Source organism: Ornithodoros turicata, chromosome 7, assembly GCF_037126465.1.
Source record: "Ornithodoros turicata isolate Travis chromosome 7, ASM3712646v1, whole genome shotgun sequence".
NCBI classification, from domain to species: Eukaryota; Metazoa; Arthropoda; class Arachnida; order Ixodida; family Argasidae; genus Ornithodoros; species Ornithodoros turicata.
Window position 1 is genome coordinate 58777744 of NC_088207.1, and position 21331 is coordinate 58799074.

General features: G+C 45.3%; 1 protein-coding gene and 2 non-coding genes across 4 annotated transcripts; 1 reads left to right on the top strand and 2 right to left on the bottom strand.

The window, feature by feature from the left end:
• Positions 1-10569: 10569 nt before the first annotated feature.
• On the bottom strand, positions 10570-10642 carry Trnak-cuu (transfer RNA lysine (anticodon CUU)). The gene has a single exon. It is a non-coding gene; the product is annotated as a tRNA-Lys (tRNA).
• Positions 10643-11162: 520 nt separating this feature from the next.
• Trnal-cag (transfer RNA leucine (anticodon CAG)) lies at positions 11163-11246 on the top strand. Its single transcript has one exon. It is a non-coding gene; the product is annotated as a tRNA-Leu (tRNA).
• Positions 11247-15045: 3799 nt separating this feature from the next.
• On the bottom strand, positions 15046-20439 carry LOC135401749 (26S proteasome non-ATPase regulatory subunit 13-like). 2 transcript variants are annotated; one of them, XM_064634315.1, is made up of 12 exons: positions 20237-20439; positions 19979-20057; positions 19879-19913; positions 19725-19780; positions 19516-19559; positions 18974-19060; positions 18739-18910; positions 17952-18031; positions 17753-17878; positions 16004-16147; positions 15225-15341; positions 15046-15174 (listed from the first exon to the last, which is right to left on the bottom strand). In XM_064634315.1, exons 1-12 carry the CDS (start codon positions 20335-20337, stop codon positions 15076-15078), a joined length of 1140 nt encoding a protein of 379 aa, XP_064490385.1. In that variant the 5' UTR covers positions 20338-20439; the 3' UTR covers positions 15046-15075. The 2 variants fall into 2 exon arrangements, with proteins under 2 accessions (XP_064490385.1, XP_064490384.1); XM_064634314.1 differs by having other exon boundaries at positions 17738-17878.
• Positions 20440-21331: the final 892 nt, after the last annotated feature.

The window sequence follows — 21331 nt, forward strand, 5'->3', positions numbered from 1 at the left end:
GAATCCGTTTTCCCATGCAGTACCATTTCGATTCGGACTTGTCAGTTGTAATCCGTATGTTACTGCTTTTAGGTGTTGTAAGAGTTGCGCTTTTTAGAAATCTCGCGAATATTGTACATTTCCAACTCAGTGGAATAGCCACCCGACAGAGATTCGGGGAAGGCACGTTGGACACCTCAGGGGGTCTTCGCGACAGATGCTCGCTGGCAATAAATCAGTATAGTGAGCCAAGGAAGATGCACTGTCCAAAGTTGCATGGTGCACGGGTTGACAGCTTGGTCCGTTACCCATAAATACCGAGTAGTGGGCGGACAATTAGGAGGTCCTTGGTTCGGTCTAAATTCAAACTAGGCCAACCATGAGTTGGAGACTGGGATTGGTGTTTGCTGGCGGGGGGTTGTGTCCCAAACGTACAAACGAGAAATCTGTGTGTGGAAGCCGCAACGATTTGATGAAGACGAGGCGAAAGCCCAGTGACTTCAGTCGCTATAGTATTGTCTCGTATATAGCTATGTAAATAAAGCCCAGTTATTGTTCGAAAATACCGCCTATCGGACGTCTCTTGGGAATATCTCCGATCTGTGAGCTACATCAACGGACCATCTTCCAGCAACAACGGAAGAAACTTTACTGGTGTATTTTTGTTTGTTTCGTTCGTTGGACGCTACTAAGCTTGTGATCCTACGGGCAACAAAAAACTAAAGAAGGCGTGGTCCAAATCGGCTCCATTGCATGTGCTAACGCACGAAGCTATAGTTGAGTGTCTCGCTGTCTAACCCCTTTCGAAAGCGTCTGAGGTAAAAGAGTAGCGGGGCTTCAGATGAGAACTTGGCTCGTACCCTTGTCACATTAGAGATAAGCGTCGTGTGCGTCTGAATTTAGGAAAACGGGATTACAATCGTACGTAACGTTCTACTATATAGGTATTCTGCAGGGTCACCCCCGGGACCAATCCAATCCCAGCGGACATCCCTGTCGACAGAGATGACGCGGAGTGATACCATGACGTCATTACTCGTGCTTTACGACGCCTGGTGAGAGAGCCGCAACTTGTTCAATTTCGTTCCCTCGGGCAAAGACAATTTCATGCACGGTTTTAGATGAGCACAAAGTTTGGCTTACGACACGTCTCTTGCTTCGCCCACTGACATCTTTTCTTTCATGCAAGTAATAAAGGGTATCATCACCTTATCTCCACTCCCTGCAGGGCTAAGAAATGGCTTTGGGTCCAGATAAGGCGCGCATCTTTGAAGGCTATACACACGCTACCGGAAGCCATTTACCTCGTTCCCTGCAGAGCAAACAAACAGTAAAGGGGAGAGATAAGTACACCAGACTGCTGGACGACTTTGGGTAATCAGCTATATAGGAACACTCAAGTGATACAAATACATAGTTCCGAAGTTTCGGCTCTTGTACTTCGGGCTTGTAATAGTTGGATGGTAAATAAAGAGCTCGTCTGTTGTACCGTTTAGTATAGGCCAACTATTCGCATACCGAAGCGAATAAATTCTACATTCGATTCTATATTCGGATTGAATCCACTTCAAAATCACATATTCAATATATTTCTGGAGCTGCGCACCGTAAGGCCGAAAACGGCACAAGGGAGGACGACGCCAGCGCTACTTCATATTCTGATCCCGTACGATCCGGGCGTTGATTTGCATCTTATTTACTGCGAAAAGGCCAAATACATTACAAAGGTTATGTACTACACATGCACAGAGTCATACACTCAGTTTAATTGAGACCTCCTACCACCGTCTGAGGTTTTCCCTGGGTTTTCCGAAGACTTTCCAGACGAATGTCGACACAGAAGTCGTCCCAGGACGCATGCTAACTCCCCTGTCCCTACCCCGTCCTGCTGTCCACATCTGTACGCCCCCAATAGCCACAGTTGCTTCGCGGCGCTAACGCAGAAAAAAAAAGACCTCTATAAAACATCGTACAAGACAACCCAAGAACTTTACCTCGCTCTATAGAACAAGTGAACTCAAGCTTCGCCTGTATACATACATTCAATTCCAGATACTTCAGACTTGGTGCTTTGGAGTAGCCAGCCATTCCTGACCACGTAACATCTCCACGTTCTTATTTCTTTTTCTCTCTAATTTAATCTAATGCGATCACGAGGTTTACGCCCACAGACACTTCTACGTCACGATTTTCCAGAACAGACACTTTCTACTTCCAGCGAAACCCCCGGCATGCCTCGTGGTAGGCGGCGTGTTATTGCCGATCGATCTGCTTGTCGCACGTTGCTCGGGAAGTGATCGTGCGCAGTGGGCCACCTTCACAGGGGCGGAAAACACCCAGAGAGGCGCCGGGATTCGAACCCGGGTCGCCCCCACGAGTCTCAAGTGTGGAACCACCCGGAAAAATTGGCGCCAAAACGTTTTTTTTTTTTTTTTCGCGCGCTACTAGCTAAGGACGGTTTGTCCTCAACCTGTTCCGTCAAGTCTCCGTCCAAATCCCCTTCGCAACGCGAGCTTGACGTACGCGCGTGCTTCACGTGGAAGCAGAAAACCTGATCCCTAACGTATAAAATGCTGCAGAACGAGCTTAAAATACCCGACCCATACCTATATAGCGTGACGAGTGAAAGTATCTGTATAATACGTGACTGAACTGGTTTTCGGGTTATTAAGGCATCCAAGGGAAAAAAAGGCTCATTGTTCGCTTTTGAGGACGGGCACAAGTGATGTTTTCGGCGTGAGAGCCATAATGTGCTGTCAAAGAGTGGGGCGTTCCCCCACATTAAACGTGCAGCGGGTAATAAGGAACGGGTTCGTGGGAAGGAAAGGGTAACCCGTTTTCGACGTCGGTCCGTTAATGCTGCTGATGAAGTTGTATGTGAAAAATGTTGTGAATGACGGTTGAGTGATTACCGCGCACGTTGTTGTACGGTGTATTCCGCGTGCAATTAATTCATACACGTACACACATATCGGTAAAAAATGAATGTGCTGTGGACATCACGAATAGGGAAAGTTACTTTCCCTTTAAGTAAGGCATCAACTGTCAAATAATTTGGAAATTATTATTCTGCATTACATTGCTTGGTGTTCCTGTTCGTGGCCAATTACGCTTCGTGACCATCAAATTGTTCACTTTTTAACACATTTACGTAGGTGTTGTAGATACCCAGTGGCGGATACAGGGGGGAGGGCGGTTGGGCAATCGCCTCCTCTCCCAAAATCAGCAGGTGGGTTCCCGCTTTCCACGCGCTTCCCGAAAAGTGAGAGTCCGGATTCGCCCCTGGCCCTGCCGTATACCTTCTAGTTTATTCCAGACAGTGCGTGGGCATCCTACGGTTTCACTGTCATCTTCACTACGATGGACATATATATATACAAATAAGATAAAGCAATAGGGAAAGGAGATTTTTAAATAAGAGATTTGAGTAAGTCGTCGATTTCGTTGTCCACTTGGACAAGCGGCTTCATGACAACGGTCATTTAATGATTATCGAATCATTCACGTTTGATCAGGCTGCTCAGGTGTGGCAACAGGGTGTGCCAAGAAGAAAGGGGGAAATATGAGAGGCAGGGGTGTGCAATGCTTCTTGCTCTGGGACATTCTGACACCACTGTAACCACCGAAGTTACTTCATCGCTATGCGTCTTCGACATTGTGATGATGATGATGGTAGTAGGATAAAAAATATGGAGATGTGAGCCATCGTTAAAAAAAAAGACATTTCTAAAAAGACGAGAGCTGTGCTATGCTCTTAACGAAGGTGATGAGAGAGCGCTGTGCATCCTGACGATGAATCACAGGCCATTCGCCCAGCACTTTCACAACGTCAAAGGGTCGGCTATCAAGACGGTACATCGACGTTGTGAAGTACCATATACCCTAACTCTATACTCTGGATGTCCTTTGGTGTTCTCTGTCTCTGTGTTTGTCCCTCAGCACAGAGCTCACAGCTGACCTATACTTTCATAGCCCATTGCCATCAACATTCTCCTTAGAGCGACTGTGTTCACTCTCTGTTACCCTAAAGTCGCCTAATAAATGCTCCACACAAGCGTTTGCGATGTCTAAGTAATACTGCCGCAAGCGAAAGAAGCAGAACAATGAACATCGGCATCTTTATCCTAAGCACCGTAATCTTAAGTTATTTGAGTTTCAGTCCTTTCGGTATGTCAGTGACTCTTCTTGATGACAAACACGCATATGCTAATTCGCCGCGGTATCAAGGCTTGATCCTACATTGTTTGTAATCGGGGTCCAATAAATACCTTGTTCGTCTAATCAGTATAATAATAATAATAATTTTATTAGGTTGTCCGTAAACAGCGCGATGGCCTTCTAATATGGTACAATGGTTAGTACAAAACAGTGGAAAATTAATTAGTTAAACATTGTACAATCAATAACGTCAGTGTCACAAATTTCATTATTATAAAGACGCTGCACACGGGCCAGTGGACTGACGGAAAGTTCTCATTGGTGAATGAAAAATATGACAAGTCTATATGACAAGACTCTGAAGCGACAAGTTTTCAGGATTGTACGTAACATGTACGAAATCCAATTTCCCTTTGGAGTACGTATTTGTTATCCTGTATGTGGGTTTACCTGTTCGTATATAGAAAACTACCTCCGTAGGTATTTCCCCTACTTGCTGACAACACATACTCTTTTCACCCACACGCGCTAATCCACCCACAGTTTTCAATAGAAATCAACTATTCCCAGTACCCTGCCCAAGGAAACGGTGTGAGTCCCACGCCAGATTTGAACACGCAGAGAAACGCTTTTCTCGATAGTCGTGATACAGCAATCATAGTACAATGGAATCCTCCGATGCAGAGTTCTCGAATTCCTGGCAAGCCCAGCGATCCGTCTCAGCCTTGAACACCATGACGTGAACACATCACACGCCTCCCAGCCAAACGTGTCGTCGCGTCCATTCTGTCCGTCATGGATGACGGAATCCCATTTTTTCATCCCATTCACTCGTTTCTCTCAAAATAATAACGCAACGAGAGAGAGAGTGAAGCACGTCCTCCCACGACACAGTGAACAATACGGGGGAGGGAAGACATGGTGATGAAAAATAGGAGGAGGCGGAAGCGCTTTGCACGGTTGGAAAAAATTCAGTGCGGTAATTGAGAGTGTGTTTGCTGAGGCGAGGAAAAAGAAGATGAAGAAAGAGTGCAACGAGGATGAAGCGCTCCGGTCCCGGTTTCGTTTTATGCTTCTCTAATGTTGAGCGACTTGTTGCCGAAAAGAATGACCTTCATGTTGGTCGGTTCTTTGTCAATGTGAATTCGAAAGTTTGTTCTCTATCCGTCCGGGCTTCGTCTTAGCTAAAGGTCGGTAGGTGTGAAAGTTGCTCCTTTTTTGAAAAGGGACGGTGAACATTGGGTTGCTTCGTAAAAGTAAGGACAAATGCTATGCACTCTAAAAACAGAACTTCACCGCATAGTGCGTAGTGCGCCAATCATTGCCGCGAACGATAGGGATATCGCTTTTGATTCGAGGAGTGAGGGAGGCGTACGCCTTTTTGTGGCAATTACCATATACCCAAATTGCCACAAAAAGGCGTACGCCCCCTTCTCTCCTCGAATCAGAAGCGATAACTCTATCATTCGTGGCAATGGTTGGCGCACAGCGTGCTATGCGGTGAAGCTCTGTTTTTAGAGTGTGCCCTACCCATGTATTCACACGAGCGACATCGCACAGAATATTCCAGCGGAAGATGAGGAAAACGCTTCCTGCTGCATCGTAAGCGCGAGCGTTCAACGTGATGTCTTTTCGTGCACTGCTAACCGCGGGGAATATTCTGCGACACCGACACTGTATTCGCCTCGAGATCGAACTGTAGGTGGCGCTGCGGCGGAGCTCTAGTGGGGATACGGCGCGATGCGGCGAAGCAGGCGCAGGCTTTTCTACGCGGGTACCGCAGTGTTTTTGGATGAAATGCCGCTGTCAGTGCCTCACATATTCCGGATGTGATGAAATGCGCTACTTAGAACGCTGATAAGGTGTGAAAGTTGACCAAAAGTGATGCACTGCGAAACACTGAAGCCGCGAAGTTGTGAAAAGAAAATCACCTGTGTGTGTTTGAAGGGAGACACCGCCTCCTTTGTTCCAAGCGAGATTTTGTTTTTGTCTTTTGGGAAGAACAAGGATAAAAAAAAAAGCTCAACATTCCTGTCTCCACTGGTCTTGGAGATCTAAATGTACAATAGTGCAAGAAAGCAATATAAGGGCAGAATAGCCCAATAAGTACTGAAGCCCTTCGCTATAATTTTTGCGTCGTATAACAGCGGTGGTTATTCAGGTCGTGCGAGTATGGGAGAGGTTTGAGGTTTTGATTCGTTCTCTGTGCAGGCATTCATTAGACGGTGTTAAAATATGTTACAAGATAACCACACCTCTGTGGTGGACATGACTTTGTGTGGTGTGCTACTGGTCAGGTAATAACTATATACAAACTAAGTTTTTGGTTTCAGCGGCAGGTATATTCTGAAATACGCTGTTGCACACGTGCTTCATACACCACAAAACACGTGTGTTTTACAGAGAACGTTCGGGGATAGCATTTTACCTTGAATGCGTGTTTTGCAAGATGAAAGCTTGAAATTCACATATTTTAAAACCTCCATATGATACATATATTCATACATTCGATGCACCTTGTGTCTAGTGCGCGTAGAATACCATAACTGAGCACTATGAAGTAACTTTGAACGGCCAGCAGAGAAACCATTCTATAAATAACTGTGACATCGTTATACTTATGATAAAAAAAAAAAAAAGAACTGCTACAACATTGACCTTACCTCTCGGTACATTTTGTTTGGCACACAGAACCGCAGCGACAAATATAATATAACAAAGGCCGAGTGGAATCCGCATACCGGAACATATGTATATGTACGTTCTGTAGTTTTCTTCTCTGCTAAGCACTCTAGTGCAGGGAACCAGGGAACCAGGAAGCACAGGCTCAGGCCGCGCATCCCCACTAAGGGCAGTTCACGGAGCTGCCGCATGGTGGCGACATTGTTCGATCTCGAGGCGAATATTCCGTAGCAGACGACAGGAGAAGACTGTGTCGTCTGCTAGGTGTACACTCTTGCACCGTGCGGATGCTCAACACAGCGCAGGACGAAATGTTTGTAGTGCGAGCAGTTTTATTTTTCGTTTTCTTCCAGTAGAATATTCCGTGGGGATGTCGCTCGTATGAATACATGGTTTTTCGAGGAAACGCGAGGCAACGGTGGACTTTTCCTTTTGCATTCCACGCTAGCACCGGCAAGCAACTCTGGGTATACGAGCGGCAGACGTCGACAGACGGAGGGAACGCTGACGGGAGACAGGGACGTTGGTATAAGCCCTGGGCCGACTTCGAGGGAAACATCTCCACTCTTCCTGGCCACGCAATTTTTTACGCCTCCGGAGTAAGAAATGTGAGAAAAGTCTGTTACGTTAGTATGCGCCCTCTCACGTCAGACACCGTTTGATCCTAATGGTATATCTTCGGCTGGCGTTACCAATGCTCTAAGCCAGAACGCTCCGAGCTGGAGGAAGAAAGAAGAAGGAAGTGGCTGCCAGTCGAAGATGCCATAAGAAACAAATGGACTGACCGCTGTTTCTGGTTACTGCCGCTGTTTAACACCAAAACGAACGGCTGCACTTGTGATGGTTGAAAATTTTAGGCGATTGCAGCATCTAAAAAAAGAAAATATAAGAGAAAGAAAAATAAATGCTATCAGTGAAAGTGCAGGGACAGAAACACTTTATCTCAGGGCACAATTATTTATGAGAAAGACTTATATAGGGCCTATTTGGCGGCTAATAAAGCGTCAGGGAGGGAAAACACGAGTTACGCAGAGTAGCCGTGCAGAGATTTTGAGATATTCTTCTTGCGGAACAATTGTAAGCGCCCTACATGATTGACTTAAATGGCAGGCAGGGAACACAAAATATTACCGAGAAAAATCTCAGCGGGGGGTGTGGATTCTTTCCGGGGTACCCCGCGTGCCGAGCTGCCGTCAAATCGTACCTCACCGAGAACGAGAATTAAGTCACGACATGACAGGTGTTCAACATCACTTTCATTTTCCACAAACCGACACCGTTCTTTTTGTGTGGGTACTTGCGCACTATTCTCCACCACTCTCTGGGTACTTGTTCGAAACACATGACTTGGAGTGCTCCCAGGAACTTCCAGCAGTGCTACAAGTTCCAGCATTACGAAATTAAACAATTCTTTTTTATCGACGCAAGGGGGCGTGTTAAAGTTAGAAGACTTGGTGCATTAACGAACGTGACCATGAGAATATCCTCAAAACCCCTGCAAGCATCACAGATGGGGCACTAATACATTTACCGTGCGGAGTATGAACCGAGCATTCGTTAAAATAACGGATATATATTCACTGAAAACCGGGCGACCGCCGCGACCCAACCGCCGCCAGGCGGAGAAACTAGATATGACGTCAGAAGCAGGTGACCTTCACTGGCGTCCGGTGTGGTGTTAGCAAATGAAGTCAGGTCGCTTGTTCTGTGAGCGAACCACGCCCGCTGGAAGAAAATGGGGCAAAAATCGCATATTTTTCCGATAAAAGTCATCATTGAGAACAGCCTGCATACCGAGAACTCAAAATTTTCGGAAATCTCTTCATGGTCCCTTTAAGAACGTTCTGTACATAAAAAAAAAATATAATAATAAATAAATAAAGCGAATAATAGGATAGGCAGTGGCTGGTCTTGCTCTGTCTGATTAGCAGATACGTACATACATATTTAGGTGTGGAATGATGTTTTTGTGTCTGATGGAGAGAGACGATGCCATCGAATATGCTCGTGCGAAGAAATTTTCCTTACCTCAATTTAACAATCAATCAAATCATCATCATTTATTAGTAATTCGAATTCATTGAAACGAACATCCTGTAAAGATTCCTATTGAAGCAAATACTTCTGTCGTGTGATCAGACTGTCCGATCTCTGCGCATGAAGGGCCTCCTTGCCCGACTACACTGCTCCCTCGAGCGTTTACATGCCTTCAAACCACAGGCAGAAGGAAATGCTGCACTAGCGGATACCCCTCCTATGGTCATGTAATCGCCTGGAAGCCCATTCCACATAGTACTCCCCCACTGGCAAGGCAAGGACTAACCTTGAACCGCAACGTCCATACGTCCTGCTCATCAGACCGAATCCTCCGTCCGATGGTCACGCTGTGCTGACCGAGAGCACAAGGGCTAAACACAGTAACAGCACTGTCCAACAAGCACCGCTCCATGCACTGCGGTAGACCCCGTCATTACGTTTTCATGCTGTCATCATGTGAGAGTGGGCAAAACATTTGATTCGCTATGCGTTGATAACGGCCAAACGGTCCACTTGTAACACATTCCTTTGATACGCGGCTGAAATACCCCGAAATCACGGTCAGACGACGACGAGCTCGAACTACAAGAGAGTCACGGGTTTGAACGGTGTTGAACTGATGATTTGATCTCAATAAAGAACAGCCTCGCCGCCGCAATCGGTGTGGCATTTATCGCGGAGCAACCTGCTTCAAGCAAAACTTGATGCGATTTACAAATCACCGTCTCACGTTTACGCGCTGGGGCAACGGAGATTCCCCTCCATAACATTTCCTTTTTTTTTTTCTTAATAAACATATATCCCCCCTCCCTCCATGTAATTATCCGTGTAGTATAGCAACACAGTCTCCCTGCAGTTGTCGAAAACAGTGCGTACTAGCACATGCATATTAGTAGAGGTGAGTGCGGGTAAGCAAACTAACCGCACCCGCAGTGCTGTCTGTATACCCGCATTGGGACCCGCAGGAGGAAGTGTTCCTCGTCCACTTTACCGCTGTTTCAATTTTAAAACAATGGAAATTCTGAGTGTCTCGGACGGCTTCAATCGTATGCCAATAAAACTGCAATTCAACAGAGAGCCATATACGTCTCGCCCGCCAGCACTTGCCTGCTGCAGTCTGCCACATGGATTTGCCAACGACATAGGGCACTACTGAGCTCGCGTGTGACAGAGAGGGATTACTTAGTTGGCCACGGAGTGCGGGTAATGCGGGTATACCCGCATTACCCGCGTTAGCATTGCGGGTACACCCGCATTTTACTCGCTACCCGTAGTGATCGCGAATTCCTACCCGCAAATCGTGGCGATGTGTGGGTACGGGTACCCGCGGGTATACCCGTGCTCAACTCGTACGGTGACTTCCGTACTCGTCACAGGTCTCGTGCGATCAGGCGGTTCATTCATTTACTGAATAGGCGTAGAACGTTGGTAGCGTTTTCCTGAGCCCGGGGAGATTGTAGGCCGCGGACGAGACAGCAAATGAAGACACAAAAAGTACAACAAACGATGAGGGTACAGACCCGAGTTCATGCGGTCAGTCAAAGAAGGGGGGATGACAATAAAGGGAGTGGGGTAAAAAAAGAAGAAGAGAAAGGGCGATGTGCTGACATTGTCGCGACCACCAGCTTACATTTCAGAATGGCTTGCACTGTGTGCCTGTCTATAGAGGGCATAACACACTATGGAAGAACGTGGAACAGTTTAGAAAAACTACGCCCAACGTGGGGCTCGAACCCACGACCCCGAGATTAAGAGTCTCGTGCTCTACCGACTGAGCTAGCCGGGCACTGCGCGCGATTAGCAGAACCCAAATGCTGTGCGCATTCAGTGAGAGTTGCCTCTTTGGCACATGGAAGGGTGCATTGGGGGTAAAAAAGAAGGGGGCGCATCTGTGCAATGTACTTCGCTCATTTCTACCTTGATGGACCAGGTGATGAACGGTGCTAACTCTCTTAAACAAGATAATGGCGAAAAAGGCCTGCCCGAAACCGCAGAAATACAGTGTGAACAACGCAAAGAAAACAGATTTCCAAAACATGAGACACTGACGTTCTGAGGCTGGAAGAAGGCATAGAAGGGACAATCACATACAAGGCCTCAAGTTGCCTAAGAAATTAACGATGAAAGATGAAAGTCACTGAAAAGGTTAGCCAGCTGTAGGACTCAGAAGATGTGGGTTCGAGTCCTACAGCTGGCTAACCTTTTCAGTGACTTTCATCGTTCCAAAACACGACCACGAAAAAAAAAAATAAAAGAAAAAGCACGGTCTTATTTTTACAACAATACAGATGCCGCAAAGTTCATATGTCAGGATGGCCGAGCGGTCTAAGGCGCTGCGTTCAGGTCGCAGTCTGGTTCTCCAGGCGTGGGTTCGAATCCCACTTCTGACAAATTTTATTTTTCGGTCGTAGAATTAGAAATTTACGAAATAACAAAACTTCAGAAAGAACAGCAACGTATGCAGCAGGTTGAGAATTAATTAGAATAGTTTTCCGCTAGATATGACATTCATAGAGAAAGCCAAGGACAGCAAGACAGGAGCCTTTTCGACGACACCTATACATGTTAATACGAAGGGAACCCAGAGACAGGGGAAAGAAAACACACACGATCTCAGTGTGTGTGAGATCGTGTGTGTTTTCTTTCCCCTGTCTCTGGGTTCCCTTCGTATTATCATGTACCAGCTCGCCTGCGCCCTTGCACTTCTACCTATACATGTATTTCAATATTCTTGGGCGCTTTGAGCCTTTCGCTGTGTTTGTTCGTGTTCTGGCCTCCGCTTGGTCACTATTCATTTTGTTGACATGGGCCTTGTTTTGTGTGGCGTCCCAAAGAAAAGCACGCGTTCCACTCCGTTCTCTTCGGTATTCTGCTGACGTCACAAATGGGGCGCAGCAGAAAGGGTGTTGTGGCGGCTCAGGTACTGTTGTGCGATGTAAAGGTATGCACTTTACTGAAAATAAGGATCCATGGCACTCACTGGCATTCCTTGCTTTGTGTACTTTTAGAATGGTTCATGCGGGGGCCAAGTTACTCCCCCGAAGCGTTGTTACAAAAAGCCATAGCTGCCTAATCAATGTACTCATGATACAATGTAATTGGGCAGCCAGATATGCCGCGTGACCATTTAGGGCACCGTGCACTAGCGAGAGGACGCTGCGGTCGCTTGATCGACAGCGCCACCCGTGGCGATTTCGCGCGTAACGGTCTCGTACTGACGCCGTATCGGCGCCTTCGCGTATGTAGCTTTGGTGCGTACGGGTGTTTTCCCGAATTTTATATATCGGCTTTGGGGCTTTGGACTCATTAACCCGTGAGACTACTTGTGCGGAAGTGGTTTGTCACGTAAAATGTATGCGATGGGAAAGCCTTTTGCACGTGGAACATTATGTGTCTATGCACAATGTGTGACACAGTATGTAGCGCAGACAAGCGTGTAGTATTCGCGGCCCGTATTTACGTCAAGTTAAGTGCACATTTATCCGCAAGGGACTACCAATTATAGACTACACATCAGAGACTGGCTGCGTCCAGTACCTGCGCTATGAAGACGAAAATTTCGCACTGAAGAATTCACAATAATACAGTCAACAACAAATTGGAATATACATTACGAAGATAGCGGAAAAAAACGTTCTCGTTTCTTTCTTATGCATAATCCGTTAACGTGATGATGCACTGTCAGGATAAGTTCCTTAGTCAAATTATTCCCAATCTTGCATCGCTCAAGTCGGGGGATTCCCTTTTAGCCCTTTGTGCCTGTATTTGATGCAAAGTCATAGTAATAAAAATCAATCAGTCAATCAAGATTGTTTCAGGATATAAATAAGGCGTGTTTTTGTTTGAAACTGGATATGTAATGATAATAATGTTTTATTAGTGCTAAACAACGACCACAGCGGCCTTAGTGTAGGTGGACATGGCGCATCAGACACATTGTCGCAAATTGCAACATAGAAGCAGCCAGAAATATCACGCAAAAGAAACACAAAACATAAACTATGCCAAAAAATAAAATAAAAATGACAATAATTAAGAAGAAACAGTGAGGTTGCTGTTCGACAAACGCATGATTACTTTTGTGTGTGTTTGCGTGTGTGCGCGCGGACGAATAGGAAGGAGCAAAGAACCACTTGTAAACCGAGATCACAAGATTTGGGACGATAATAAGATCATAGGGACAGAATGCACCTACATAAAATGATGACGGCTTGCGAAACGCAGCCCGGGGAGGACAAATAACTCCCTGTGTTCGCATGCAAGCTTTATATTGAAGGAAGACGAGGTCCAAATCCAGTCTTCGCCGGCACGCCGCAAAATTAGGGTTCGAGTAAAAGAGATAAATACTGTACGACATATGGCAGACACTGATTTTAGCCAAGCTCCACGATGTTCATTGGCAACTTTTTCACGTCAGTTGCTGTGCTATAAGTCCGCATCGTGATGCTCAACTGGTCATTGACAAATATACTAAATGCAAGGAATGAGTTCTAAGTTTGAAACAACGGATTTGAGCGGCACGTTGGGTAGATTTGCCGTGAAAGCGCTCTCTCAAATACGTGATCGGCGGGACGATACAGCGAGAAGGACGAAAACTTTACGGCAAGTTGCCTCTCTTTCACAGTAACTTGGTTGTCGTGGCAGATTACCACATAGAATTAGTTTCCATTTTGTCTTCTCCTTTGACTTTCATATGCAGGCAGCTTCAAATCGCTCTTTTCGAACGGCGAAACTAGCACAGCACTGCTAGACGCTGCTGGCTGGTACCAGGGCATTACGCCGCGTTTCCCCTCGAGGGGCCGCTGCCGTCGATAGAAAACTCTAGCGCACGGTGCCCGTCCGCAAGAAAGCGAGTCGTTGCGTCATTACGTACGGTGCGCGTGTAACTACGAGAGGAGATTGCAAAAACACGCTGCTGCCTCATTCCGCCCGCAGTATGACGCCTGTGACGTGTCCCCACGTCACGTGACTCAAAGGCTGCGCGTGACATCATGCGCACGAGCGACATTCCAGCATACTCTCAACATCCGGCGTCTGCTCTTGTCATGTATTCCATCGAATAAGTCAAACTGCGCCACTATTTCGCGTAGGATTTTCGATGCCGCGGTCAGTGGTAAACGAGGAATAAAAATGGTTTCGAAGTTGACTGGAAAGGATGCGACCGTCCCTTCCCAAGCTCCAGAAGAGGATGAAGTTGCCGTGCAGTGTTTCCCGGAACGATGTTCCCGCTCGCCTTGCTTATTACAGGTGCAGTTGTCGTGACAGCGGCTGTGATGTTGCTGCCCGTAGAAATAGCGCAGGCTGTTATTGGAATTGTGTTTCCGTCTGCAACACTACTGCTACTATTCACTGTAATTCTCCCTCTCCTTGCGGTGCTGCTGTAATTTAGGTGTGTCACTACACTCACTGGACCTGTCAGCAGTGTGTCCTGGCCAGCACAACCAGAATATCGCGTGATCCAGATAGACTTTTTGTGATGTTAACGCGTGCTCATCTTAAAAATAAAGGGTGAATTAGATTGAAAGATGCAAATCTGTTACACTTTGCACTGCCCTGCGTTCTGCATCATAGGGGTTCACAGTACATGGTCAATGGCTGTGTCAGTAATATCAACAGAAAAAGCAATATAGCAAAACAATATGGCTGCAATGGGGTAGAGTATGGGGTAGGGTAGAGAGGGGTGGGCTAGAGCCCCTGACGATGAAACTCCCCATTTATCATCTCGCAATGAAGTTGTTTGATGCAGTCACCAGGATAATGAATAATGACGCTTGACAAAAAGACTCAACAGCAGTAAGACTGAAGCCAACCCATATAATCCCGGAATACCTTATTACCCGGAATAGTTATCACCTCTGGGAAACTGTATACTTCTCCAACGTGAATCCTAAGAATCATTAGAAAATTCCAAAAGTGAACGCTGATAATCGAAGCACACGAACAAACGAATGCAACGGGGGACACGGACCGCTCACTACCAACGGGTTTATGCAAACAAACACGAAAAAAGGTCAGCCCTGATGGTCCCTAGCAAAAACATCTCTCGCTCAGCTCCCTCTAGCAGAAGCTGCTTTTGCAGCCATCAACTTGCCAAACCAACTGTTGTCTTTCACGTGTGTCTGAACAAACCCGTCGCAAATGAACGCTGTCCATGCCCTCTTTTATGTCAAAATGCGGTTAGCCTTTGGATAATACGGAGGAAGAACACCCTTTAATCTTTCAGAAGGAGACAATTTCTTGAGCCTTTGTCTCCAGAAGCTTCTCCATCGAAGATATATCCATATTCCACGCATCAAGACGATTTTTCATTGATGCAATCTGAAAAGAAACGACCGTAAAAGCAGCCAGGAAGGGGAGGAATGACGTACCTGTTCTTTGTCGAGTACCCTGGGTTGCACCCACGTCATGTGCACTTTTGAATCCACCTGGTCTATGGTACCGCGGACTAAGCCCAATGAAAGAGCTTTCATCACAAGTAGCTCCACCTAGGAAAGATTTTACGTGGATTATGCGACATCAATACAACTTGACTGTGGTTGCCGTGGATGCTAACGCTATAATGTGAAGAGCCTGAATCTGTACACAACTACTAGAGAGACAGGACGGGCTTTTCACACCAGCTGACCTGCATCTATGTCAACTCTGCGTAGAAATTTGTGCTAGCAACAATGGGCATGCAACATTGATGCCGTTGTTGTCTACCTAGAGGAATGAATATTGACGGTGTCTACTATTATGGAAGAATTCAAAACTAATTGAAATCTGAGAGGTTATATGGTCAACTGTGCTGCGGTGCCTGTAATATTCGTGGGTGGTCTGCACCCAGGGTGGGCTACCGAAAATAATGATGTTTCGGATTCTGTTTCTGGTACCTAAGAAATTCAATGATTCGGATGATTTTCGGTAGTAGTTTCAATTCCCTCAGCGGATTTTTGTTTCCGGTAAAGGTAACGAAAATATTTTTGCTTCCCGCGGAATTTGGGTACGTTTCTCGTCTTCGGTAACCAACTCTGTCCGCACCTCGCCTTTACAAGAAAACTGACTCGTTGAGAGGGAACTTTCTATATTTTTCTAACAGAACCCTAGTTCCATAAAATGGCAAAACTGCGCGAATAACTGAGATATGGAGAAGTGAAGGTGTTACCACCTCATGCAATGGAAGCTGTGTTTCCCTGGCAATCTCTTCAAATGTGAGGACCCTCTGGTTACCAGGGCGCCTGAATGTCATTTCCATCAGGCACAAGAGGCAGATTTTTTGCCGCAACGCCAACTCCTTGGCCGCTAAGTCGGGCTACAAGAGGAAAATCACAAAATGAAATTAACATCTCTCGCAAACCGAGGAGCGTTCAATAATCATCATCCTAAGAAGGAATGAAACAAGTTATCATAATTATTATTTTTTGTTTATTTTTTCATTTATTTATTTAATTATTTTTATAATTATATTTTTTTAACCACTCGATCGGTCACCTTGACGGATAAAATTGAAAGGTTTCACGTTAAAATACCGGTCCAAAAGAAAGGGGAGGAGAAGAAGGGTATTATGTATAAAAAGACGTCGCCTTCTGTCAAATAAGCTTTGGTTGCTAGTACAGTGCATCGTCGTCTCCTTGTACCGTCCCTTGTCTTCACCATCACCATTTTTTTATTTTTCAATATAATCTCCTAACCCATTGCACTTCTCCCACTTTTTTTTTATAGACTCGATCCCCATAGCACAAACACCCTTTGGTTGGTCGGCAAACCAGGTTATTACTGCTACCTTCACTACTGCATCATTCGAGAAGCGCCTCTGCCTTAGGAATTTTTTCAAATTTCAAAACAGAAGATAATCCGAAGGAGCTAGATCTGGACTGTATGGTTGATGGTTTAGTTGCTGGAACGCACATTGGTGAATGACAGCCTCAACGTTGGCACGCTTTTTGAGAGATTTCCACGTCCTTTGATGACCTCTCGCAAAGAAGTAACTGTATGGGCACATGTTTCTCCCGTTATGGTAGCCTTCAGTGGCATCAATTCCCATCCCAGAAAACAATTGCCACGACTTTTCTGGCAGATTTTTCAACTTTAAATTTTTTAAGGGTGGGCAAAATTTTGTGTTTCCACTGCATGGACTCCAGGTCTCTGTGTTAGACCCAAGTTTCGTCTCCTGTCAGCAAACGTTGGAAAAAATGTTCCGGATCACCACTGAACAGCTCCAAGTTCTCTTGACAGCACTTTCAGAGCAGTTTTTCGCGAATAATACTCAAAACTGCTCCTAAGCTATCCGGGACACCTTCATTTGTCTCTGTGCCAAAATTTCCTCACAAGTCCCTTCCACAGAAATCATCTTCAACCAATTCTCACTTGAACTCCCCGTAAACTGCCACCATGCGTTCAAGAATCTCCTTTGGCTTCTTACCTTCCTTAGTAAGAAATTTTATAACTGTTCCTCGCTCGAAATTGAGCAGGTTTTTAGGACACTCATGTACACATGCACTTGACATGATGTCTCCTAGCTAGTTACAATCACAGTAAACTGAGGTACGTAACATCTACAGACTTGTTTCAACCCACTCAGCACTTTCTTTCATACTGAGGTAGATAAATTATTCAACGCTCCTCATACATTACACATTTCTGATTATGCAAAACTAAAATGCACATCCCCGCGCGTGATCATTTTTCGCTTCCAGTTACATTTGAGTCGCGTGGCTAAACGTCAACTACACGTTGGATGACGAGTTGAAGCGATACATGCAAGTTCACAAAACGGATTATTGCTTGAATGCAAAAAAATGTAATTCAGCTTCATAGGCACCGGTCGCTGCTGTCCTCAGCTAGGTTTGAACACAAGTCAGATTCAAGGTACTCTCAGAGAGCACAGCAAAGGCAACAGTACCATGGATACGGTTACCTGCTGCATCCAGGCAGACCGTAAGGCCTCATATTTTGAGAGACTGCCACTGTTGAATGCATACAGGAGGTCCACCACCCACTGCTTCTCGGTGTTCTTCAAAGAGTCCAGGATAGGATGCGCTAACTGCAATGTGAACACTCAGCCAAGTGAGCATTGTTCCCGTTTGGTACTGCACCAACAGAAAGAAATCACTTACAAGTTCTCCAAAGTTATACACTCCATCTCCAAGTAAAGCTGCCAGGCATAATGTGAAAGCTCTAGAAGACTGTTCCTCATCTATTGCAGGAGGGAAGCAATGCGGTGATTTCTTTTATTCACTTTCATGTCTTTTGCTGGCATAGTTTCACCACTTAGCTGACTACACAGGTCACTGAGCACCAAAAGCACACATCTGTGGTATGTATATATACGTAGTATAAAAATGCAATTATTCGCCAATGTAGTTCCACACTTTTTCACCTATGCCGTTGTATGCACCTGTGCTGAGAAAAGTGAGCTACTGGTAAGCATAGACATTCTTGCAGGCTATATGGATCCCATTTGCAGATTACTAAAGTGGGGTTACGCATATATTATGCATTATGTATCCACTTGGAAGAGAAAACAATGGCAAAGTCATCACACCAGAGTTTTTTTAGTAGCACCAAGTTCGAAAGGCATCAAACCAAAACCTTCGTGTCTGCACAGGTTTCTAAAGCATTGCATGTCGGCAGATATTTGCTACCTGTACACACATAATGCATAATAAGCACACATAATATGTAAGCAAGTTTAGTGCATATAACTGCCGAAAAACATTAGAGCCTGAGAGAGCTAATGATTTATTTAAGCTACTCCAAACGTCGACACCTTGCTAGTGTGGCACTTGAGAAAGCAGCTCAACTATTGACACGTCTTGTTTATGCTTTTTGTCAGTTTTCTGGGAGTTTGGATACTATGCTCAAGAAGACACAAGAATAGTAGCAATCACGATGTGCACTCACGCGGTATATCACTTAGTTCCGTGCAACCCAAGAAACGAAGAGCTTCGCGGTAGTACCCCGCATGGTTTCCCATCACCTGGTGGTAGTCACTGCACAGCTGGTAATACCGGCCATGCACTTGGGTTACACCGTCCAGGGTCTCCATGAGAGCTTCCGTTTCTTCGATTATTTTCTGAGCAGAAAATAGACTTTCGTTTTAGGGAGGCGTCTTGGCCACTTTGGTGAAGTGACTTACCTTAACGTCATCGAGGTTTTCATTCTTCAGCTTGTGTTGTCCGTAGATTACGTTGCAGAGGATCACAGCCTCTGTTGTGCCTTTTACCTTCAAATCAAAGCAGTTTATTATTCCTGGGAACTGAGCCACCCTGATGGTTACACTAATGCATATCCATTGTTAATCACATTATCTATCAATAATGTCCATAGAACACCTGGACAAATAACAGACTGAGGTGTTTCAAACGCTCTCTGTGGCTCTTTTTTTTTCAGCCTACAAAGAATGCCCGTAAAATACAACAAAATTGCCGCGTGAAAAGGCACTCCACAACTTTCCGACTGACACCTCTGTTAGTTAATTACTTCTAATTAGTTGGCCACAATGAAAAAAAAAAATAATAATAAGAATAATACCGGCAGCAACAACATTTGGCTGGCTTCATTTGCGTAGAGCTCTCCACCTTTCTTTAAAGCATTTGCTAGTTGGGGTATACGGCAAACTTGAGTGTTTCCTCACATTGTAGAAAACAATGCACATGTTTTAATGACGGTAACACTTACCTTTTCTTTTGTCTTCTCCACAAACTGGAGACGTGCTGGAACATCTAGAAGCACAATACACTGGAGATGAATTTCAAGTTCTTTAAACTCGTTTGATGTAATCAAATGATGATACACTTTTGTGAAACAAAGTGCTGACACTGTTCGATTTGTCAACTGAGTTTATGACAGCACAACGTGGCCTTACTTTATGTGCCAGGCAACCTTACCTTTGATGTGTTGCACAATGCATGCGACAATTTCAACGAAAGAGAGCGGGTTCATTCTAAAATAAGAAAGAAATTGTGTAAGTGGTAGTTGTACGAGAAACAAAATTACTGTCAGTAACGTACATATATTGAGTGTAACAGCAGTGAAACTCACTTGTTCTCGAATTCTGCGATGAAATTTTCATAAAGCTGTAGGGCACACGAAACATTGTATAAGTATCGCTCAGACTCCAAGATTAGAGTGAAATATTTACGTTAAGTATGGCTTCATCTTGTTGCATGTGCGGCGACTTTACAAACTTTAGAAGTTTCAGAGTAATCTGGTGCCAGAGTCTGAAAATCCAGAACATCCTTCTTTAGAACAACCGAAGAAGGATGACAAGCTCAACAACTGTTACCAAGATCCAGCATCGTGTGTATTTAGTAATGATTCTGTTTACGACCATGAAGAATAATAATGTCAAATGTACAAGCGATGTACAAAACGTTATGCTCGCATGCCGGATACTCACCGCTTGTTGTAAAAGTCTTCGAATTCCGCCCATTCTTCGGCCAGTTCGGGTGGGCTGTTTGCCTGTTGAGCTGTCAAATATGCATTCACGTCCCGTGGCATAATTGTAAGTTGAGTATACAACAATACACGCAAAACCTTTCTCGTCGGGTACCGCAAGTCACGGTGTACAAAAATAGTGTAGACGCCTCTCGTTCGGGGGCGCTGGGATAATGCAATGCGCATATCGATAAGACTTCCAATACTGAGCGAGGCCTAAGTTATACCGAAATCAGAACCGTTCAGAGACTTCGTGCTGTTAGCGTCTCGGTAGTTTACCTCATTTATGCTAGATAGGTACAAAAGACGATAATTTTCGTCAATGTTTTGACTTTCTACCCAAATGCTACAGCCAAGGAAATAATAGAAGACAGGAAGTGTCTAGAGGTCCGTCGGACGGACACGATTGTTTATACATCGGGGTCCGTCGGCTCAACATTATGTCGTGGATCAAGTTAGTTTAGGTTAGGTTAGTGTTAGGTTAGTTTATTCTAGTCAGGTTAGTGCAAGTTAGCTTCGTGCAGCTCTAGGTTAGGTTGGTTAGGTTAGAAAACAGTCTAGTTCCTCATACCACGGACCATCCGACGGACCCCGCTGCATAAAGAATCGGGTCCGTCCGACGGACCTCTAGACACAGCCTAGAAGAAAATCAAACCTGCGCATATCGAAGCTGACACTGCTGTGACATATGGCAGGCTTTTTCGCCAGTGAAGCTGTTTCTCAGAGCCAATCGAAATGACCGACACCTGCATATTCAAGTTCCGTTCCATATGTACTCAAGTGGCGCGGCTAGCATTGGTGGATTCAAGCCCCACAGGAAATCGTACGTTTTGGTAGTGCAATCGACAACAGAGAGAGGCCTCCGCCTTAACAGAGAGAGGGCGCAGACAAGCTGGTTCATTGCGACAAACGCAGTGCTTATTCTGTGGACCAGACCACAGGATAGGAGCGGGCTTTATTCTGTGGACCAGACCACAGGATAGGTGTTTATTTTATTTTGTGGACCAGTCCATGCGGCGTCCGCCTCAAGTGTGAAAAAATGCCATGCCATACTTAA